The following is a 7281-nucleotide window of genomic DNA, read 5'->3' as shown; positions in this document are numbered from 1 at the left end:
ATTTACTGCATTCAAACAATAACTTGTCTCTTACCGTCTCTACTTCTGCTAAATGACGCAAAACATACGAAACCATCGGCTCTGCTTTCCAAAGCGGGCGGCGGAATGTTGAATACCTGTTTGAAGTATTATCAGTAACTCAACAAAGTATTTTTATTTTATTATCCCGACATGACTTCTTGAATTCTGTTTACACACTAAATGGAAGCTTGGAGATTGATGGGCAACATTTACCATTTAGAGATGCCCTCGTCTTTATTTCATAAAGTACTGCTATATTGGATTACACTACATAATATGTAATCTGAAGTTTGGTATATTTATTAATAATCCCCAAAAACACAATATTGAGTTGCAGTTTGCACATGTCACAACGTTTCTCCAAGTTGATTTAACGTGCATTCCTTCCAGAATGTGATTTATTCTTCTTCTGCTTTTGGCATAATACTGAAAGGCAGAGAAGGATTCTAAATTTCTGCTATACCATTCCGAATCAGTCCAGGGTGGAGAATGCAAAAATAAATAAACAAACAAACATGGCGAAAATGTGTCACAGCTGTTCTCTGATTGGAGGATTTATCACCGCTCCGGTTGATTAAGGAGCATTTCTAGTCGCGTTTTTCTGGCATTAAAACTAAACACACCGGCGTCGGTGCCTCGTCTCTATTGAAACAGACAGACAGACAGACAGACGGAACAATGACTAGCAGGACGTTACTAAGGGCGGGGCCTAACCGAACAAGGAAGTGGGAGAGAGCCCCACGTGGTGCACCGACCCATCCTTTGTGCTCACGTGAGGATCTCGTGCAGCAGCGGTCCGACTCCGATCGCACCGGGCAGCTCCCGGTAAATCGGTTCATCCAACAAACCTGACAATTTTACAGCAGTATTTTTTGTATGATCTCCATTTTGTTGTTGACTTGCTGTCTTGTCGAATATATTCACGTTTCTCCTCGCAACTTCCGTCATTGTTGTCCCAACAGCGTTTCCCCCGTTTAAAATAATTTTCTCCAGTGACACAAAAGCGATTTGAGAAGAGCAGGTGATTAAAACTAGTGTTTACATTTAAATTTGCAGATCCGGACAATATCAATTCAAGTTATATAAATTTAAATGACACAGCCAGGTGATGGCAGATCATTATCTGTAAAATAAAAACGCTAATTAATATCACTTGCATGTAAAAAGAGGCAACTTTTAGAGGCTTGGAAATGAGACTGGAAATAACTGGAGAGTAGCCTGTGGGCATAAAATTTAGTTTAAAATATATCTGTGTTGTCAGGATTATATTTAAGGTGCAAATTAGACTGTCACAACAGAAAAGAATAATAACCGTCAACAAAATCACCTTTGTTTACGGCGGCATAGCTGTGCATCTTATCCATGAATATAAAGCAACATTTACATTCCAATAATTTGAAAAGCACTTGGCGAGCACAGACCTCCGCCAAGCAGCTCATTCTTCTCATAATTAGATTTACACATTTTTAATTTGTGGTTTAAAGTCACTTCTTTATTAGGGCCTTGAGAGAAAACAGGTTATTCCCCATCCCATACACATACGGGCTGATGGATGTGTAAGACGTTGAAATAAAGAACTCCATTTCTGCCCAAAAAGGAAAGTCGTGAGGGCTAAAAGACAACTGGAAGATCAAGTAAAGAGTCCAGTCCACTTGGAACAACCCCATAGCAGCCAGCACGGCTATTGTACTCCGCTGGAGCCTTGGATCTCTCCTCCTCCTCCTCGCTAACTGGCTCGCCCCGCTCACGCTCACTGCCGGTGTCACCGTCTTCCTCTGACTCAGTGTCACCGAGACGATGAGGCAGCCGGTGACTGTGACGATGATCAGTGGCAGCAGGTTGCACAGCAGGATGAACAGGTACTTATAAATACCATTGACTAAATCACAGTTATCTCTATCACACTGAAAGAAGTCCGGCGGGCAGCCGGTGCTGCTACTTGTGCCATTCTCAGCAGAGCCCCGAACCCGCATGACAAAAATGGGGAGGCTGAGTAGCACGGAGAACGACACACAGACCCCAGTCATCATCTTGGCTGACCTGATGCTGTCCAGGTAGATTTGGGCTTGGACCCTCTTGTCGGCATCTCTCAGCTTCTGGTAGCGATATACACTGATGAGGACGGTGAAGAGGATGCTGCTAATTTCCCCGAACATGGTGAGGAACTTGAGCGAGCGGCACAACCAGTTGCTGGTGGCTGCGGAGGAAGTCTGATAAATGATAATGTCATAGATGTTCACAATGAGAATTTCCTCCAAATTGGCTGCAGCCAGTCCCAAAAGAAAGAACTCAAACGATTTAACTCTCGAGATCGTTGTCTGAACTATGGAGAAGATGAGAAATACATTACCCACAAGTCCTACAAAAGAAATGAAAACACGTATGCCGAGGAGATGAGGAAAGAAACTAAACATTCTTTCAAATATCCTGCGTTCCCTCCACAGAAACAGGCAAAGATACAACTTCCCAGCGTGGAGGAAAGCCGGAGTGTGTGTTTCCCTTCCTCTCCACGTCGATGCATCACCAACCAAAAAAAAAAAAACCTTTGTTACCCAGTCCTCAAAGGTGGCACGAATCTTGATTGGTGATTGGCTGTGGCTCATTATAGAGAAAGAAAAACAAGTGGATCCTGGAAACATTGAAGGCTGGGAATCATTAAAGTTTTACCGCTGAGCTTTTCAGAGACGGGCGCAGGGATTGGCTTACAGCAGCCGCGTGGCTCTCCACTTTTTATAAGGGCTCGTTTATATCCTTTGACCTTTTTTGCTCATCTTCATCTTTCTCATTATGTGTTTTTACGAACACTCTTGATTTAGATTTTTTTTGAAACACTGTGGATGAAAAATGTACTTACTGACATATTTCTAAATGTACTCCATGCTTCCATAAGATGCTATTTAAATTCTGAGACAGAATACCATTCCTTAATTAGTGCAGTGAAATAACTAATATGACCTTGAGAAAGCACCTCAACCCACTTTATGCATCCTTATATAGTTAAGTATTTCTATTTATTTATTGTTACACATATTTGAGTATATGTTAGAGTATAAAGTTGGTAGCTATGACAGCCAGCAGAAGAAATAATAAATCATTACCTCTCAATATCATTGAAAAATAGCAGGAGCTGCAGCTTAACCTACTTAATCATTTACAATGTACATGTGCAAGCTAGAGCATTCATTTTTGAAAATTCTGTTTATTCAGACTGGAAATGTTTGCAGGTGACGGCAAAACATTTATAGCATTTGTACTGTCAGCTGTCCAAACATCATTTACAGGTGGCAAACGGGAAAAGGAACACCAAAGAGATAACAAATGGAACATTTTCACCCTTGGCCAGTGGATTTGATGAGATTTGAATGAAAAGCATATTTATCTTAATCAGTAAATCATTAATAAAACCTTAATCAGCATAAATGTTGTCTGTATTTTCGTGTGAATATGGTGGACAAACAAAGACCTAATGGACCCAGTTGTTCCGAACGGACCGGTTCATGTCACAGCTTGTCTCTTTTCCTCTTGGAGCGCGCTGTCTAATCAGCAGGCGCTCCTGAAACTAGACCTGCATCCTGATTCAGCTTAATTATGAGTGTGTGTGTGTGTGTGTGTGTGTGTGTGTGTGTGTGTGTGTGTGTGATAAGCACAACATTGGCAGCAAATAAAGTGAGAGTTATGTAATGAGTCTGGGCAGCACAGGAAGTTGTAGTCCATTTTCAGCATCCAGTAATTATCAGAGACATGATCAAATAGCACTTATTATTGATTCCAATATTTCAACATACTTAATTTATTGGTTATAAAGTTCTTTTAGAATCTTATCTCTAACATAATGCAGAAAAACCACAGATGCACGGATATATATTAGGTGTTTTCTATACAAATCCCAATCTGGGGTCTTCTTGTTTTGTGTACACCCTCATTGGAACATGGTTTTTTGGATAGTTACACCCTTATTAGACTGAAACACTACTTTTACCACTGACAACCACAAAAATTACTTCGGGTTGAGCACATAAAAAAACAAACAAGACCGCCTGGGCACTGGACAACACACTCGACAGTACAAACCTCCATCTGTGTCATTGCATAAGTAATGCGCCGTGATAGTTTGACCATCATCGTGTGACTCGTTTAAGTCAAAGGTGATTTTCTTCAGAGCAAAATCATATAAATTCATGACCAATCTGATACAAAACGGAATCAACACAATTTTATCTACAACTCAATCTCAGCTGCAAGTATGTGCGTCATTTATATTTCTTATGTCACATATGCGACAGCATAGCCTAAGCCTACATATCAATATTCTGAATCACCACATCAGGAATATTATTTGGATCCAGATCAGAGCCTGATGTATATTCTTCCTGACAAATTCATAGGACCACCAAAATCAGAGTTTCCTGCAGATTTATCCAGCAGCTGTTAAGATATTTCATGCATACTGTATATATATACAGTATGCATCTGATATATGATACATAGATTATGTCATTACCACCTCAGCCACATCCGCCCTTCTCATGACTCTAAGCCTCCTATTAATCTAGTGGCAGATGCTCCACTTCTATTTTATTGGATTACGTCATTTGGTTTCATCAGATAATTCTAGTGGTCAAATTCAGCCAGAGTCGAAATCTAATCACAATAAATAATAAAAAAAAAGACACACCTGCAGGGGTGAGAGGTCTTCTAAAAATTACAGAAACAAAATAATTCGGATAATTTGGATGAAACAGAGGTTACCTGGGTAAACATGATCAAAGGAAACTTAAATGAAGTCTTCAAACAATATGGATTGTTCCTCCGCAACTAGATAGGAAGATAGGAGCTTCAAAACTGTCATCCATCCACACATGATCCATCCATGATCCATCCATGATCCATCCATGATCCATCCACACATGGACTCTGGTCGGGTCACCAGCTCATGACAGGATGGACGCTCTCATAATAAACACCCACGGACAATCCACCAGTTCGTCCTGGGGTCCATCAAAAACACGTGGAGGACATGGAATGGAAACTCTGCACAGAAAGGACCAAGCGTGGATTCGAACCCAAAACCTTCTTGCTGTGGCAATAACTGTACCGCTGCACAACGTGCCCCCCCCAAAACAGACACAGCGCATCCCTGCAAAAAAAAAAAAAAAAAAAGTTGCCGGGTTGGATCCAGAAAGCGCGCCTCCAGTCACGCGTGGGTACCCCTTTAAAAAACTCACCATTTTGCCACCACATGCTTCAGCGCGGACGTAGGATGAGGATGTTCTTCTTAATATAAAACACTGATATCCTTTACCATCTGTCATCTCCTAACGAGAGACTTCAGCGAAGCGTTGCTTCACGCAGGAAGGGGGGGGGCGCCCCCCCCCCCCCCCCCCCCAGTCAGCGCTGCAGCTCGTTGTTGTTGTTGTTCAGCAGCAACACACCGACCGGTGCGCAAACTGAAAGCTGCGTGCGAGTTCTGTTAATAACAAGTGACGGATACAGGCGACGTGTGCGTGTGTGCGCGTGCGTGCGTGGGCATCTCCGGTAGCGACGCTCGCGTTTGGAGCGGCGTCTGCGTCGGAGCGGTGGATGGGATAGGAGCAAACAGGCAGGAGCTCTCCTCGGGACTTGTTTGCTCCGTGTCCTCTCGTCGGGGGGGGGGTTAATTAAAGGGGGGGTCTCCGGGTGGAGAAGCAGCGACGATATTCGTGCGTCTTTCCTCGAGTTGCGCCGCAATGGTTTCCTATAGGAGGATGTGGACTTGCTGCCCCGCGTAGCCGTCCGGAGAGGCACCAAGGTGAGGATCAGACCAAAGTGCCACGGAGCTCCACGCGACACGGTGAGTGGAGCCTTCCCTTTATATGTGTATTCCGGGTTTGCACGGCCGTGCACGGCTCTCCTCTCCCGTGCACGCGTTTTGCTTTTACTCGTGTCTGGAGGACGGCGCAGCGGCAGATAATGGCCACGATGGTGAAGTAGATCCCCAGGAGTCGGACGGGCCGTGCACGTCATCGTAGACCTCCTACACACACGCGCGCGCGCGCGCACACACACACACACACACACGCAGGCGCACCTTCTCAATACCCTACTATAGCGATGATGGCGCTTTGCGCACGGGATTCGGCTCACACAAGGTCAGTGATAAAGAAGCGCAAGCGCGTGAGCTCACTGTTCATGCTGGGTTAGACGGCAGTCCCACTGCGCGCGCGCGCATGTGACACTTTAGCGTGTATGTTGAGTATCCACGTGCACGAGGGGTTGCAAACTTTATGGGGGGGGGGGGGGGGGGGGGGCTTTTGATGTGCTCGTGAGATAAACAAGTCAGACGTGCACGGAGGAAACGAGTCGGCGTGTTCGTTCTGCGCAGGTTCCCACGCGACCCTCCACCAGCTGGAACGAAATGAGCTCATTATGATGACGCTGGTATGACGTCACGCAGTGGACAGAGAGCACCCGAGGCTCGGGCTGTCAGCGAGCGACACTCAGATGCTGGAGGAGTTCATCCACCAAAGTAAAAGTACTAGAGCGCTACGGAAGCAGGAGTGCAGTAGTATCAGCAGGAAGTACCTGAAGTATTGCTGGGGTGGGGGGGGGTTGAACTTTACAGAGTGTTATTTCATTTTACACTTGGTCAAATATGTACAGCATGTGTGTGTGTTTACACTGGTTGTTTGGCCTATTTCAATGTATTTACTGCCAATGTCCCGAGGAAACCTCGCACCTGTGCACCAGGTTTGCACAAGCTCACCTTTGTCAAATGAGCCACGAGTGTTTTCTACCATTAACGGCGTCCACTTATATCTTTAATAAATTAAACCTCGTTGTGCCTTTTAAGCAAAGAGACTGTGATTATTTAATTCATTTTCAACACGCCGGGCCTCTGATTCTGTCATATCTGCTCTTAGAATGAAACAGCCAATTGGATTTTGTAGAATACGAGACTCGCCTCATCATTTCAAGCGGCCAGGAGAGACGAGAGATTTTGAGAAATCCATACACGCCGTTTGAAATTTGAAATCCAGTTGCTACAGCTGCAGGTAGCGGTGAATCCTGGGTTGTCTCTGTTAGCATCAGATAAAGTGAATCGTTTGAATGAGGGAACTGAAACTCTAACTTTACAATGATAATTCTCCCAGCGTCCTTTGTTCAAGCAGGATGCGTTCAATGCCCAGAGACGAGAAAGGCAGGAAAATGCTGTAGTTTGCTTCTTCACAGAGAAGAAAGTGTTCTCTATTGTTATAATTGATTCCATTCAGGATTACGGGT

At 44.3% G+C, this 7281-nt stretch overlaps 1 protein-coding gene across 1 annotated transcript; it reads right to left on the bottom strand.

Annotated features, from left to right (window-relative positions):
- Positions 1–1505: 1505 nt before the first annotated feature.
- ora6 (olfactory receptor class A related 6) lies at positions 1506–2435 on the bottom strand. The gene has a single exon (XM_068753912.1). It carries the CDS (start codon positions 2433–2435, stop codon positions 1506–1508), a length of 930 nt encoding a protein of 309 aa, XP_068610013.1.
- Positions 2436–7281: the final 4846 nt, after the last annotated feature.

The sequence above is a fragment of the Brachionichthys hirsutus genome, chromosome 20 (assembly GCF_040956055.1).
Source record: "Brachionichthys hirsutus isolate HB-005 chromosome 20, CSIRO-AGI_Bhir_v1, whole genome shotgun sequence".
NCBI classification, from domain to species: Eukaryota; Metazoa; Chordata; class Actinopteri; order Lophiiformes; family Brachionichthyidae; genus Brachionichthys; species Brachionichthys hirsutus.
This window is presented reverse-complemented; position numbering and strand designations above follow the sequence as displayed.

Coding starts and splice junctions, on each gene's coding strand:
- ora6 (XM_068753912.1), bottom strand. CDS start 2,435: ATGTTTAGTTTCTTTCCTCATCTCCTCGGCATACGTGTTTTCATTTCT.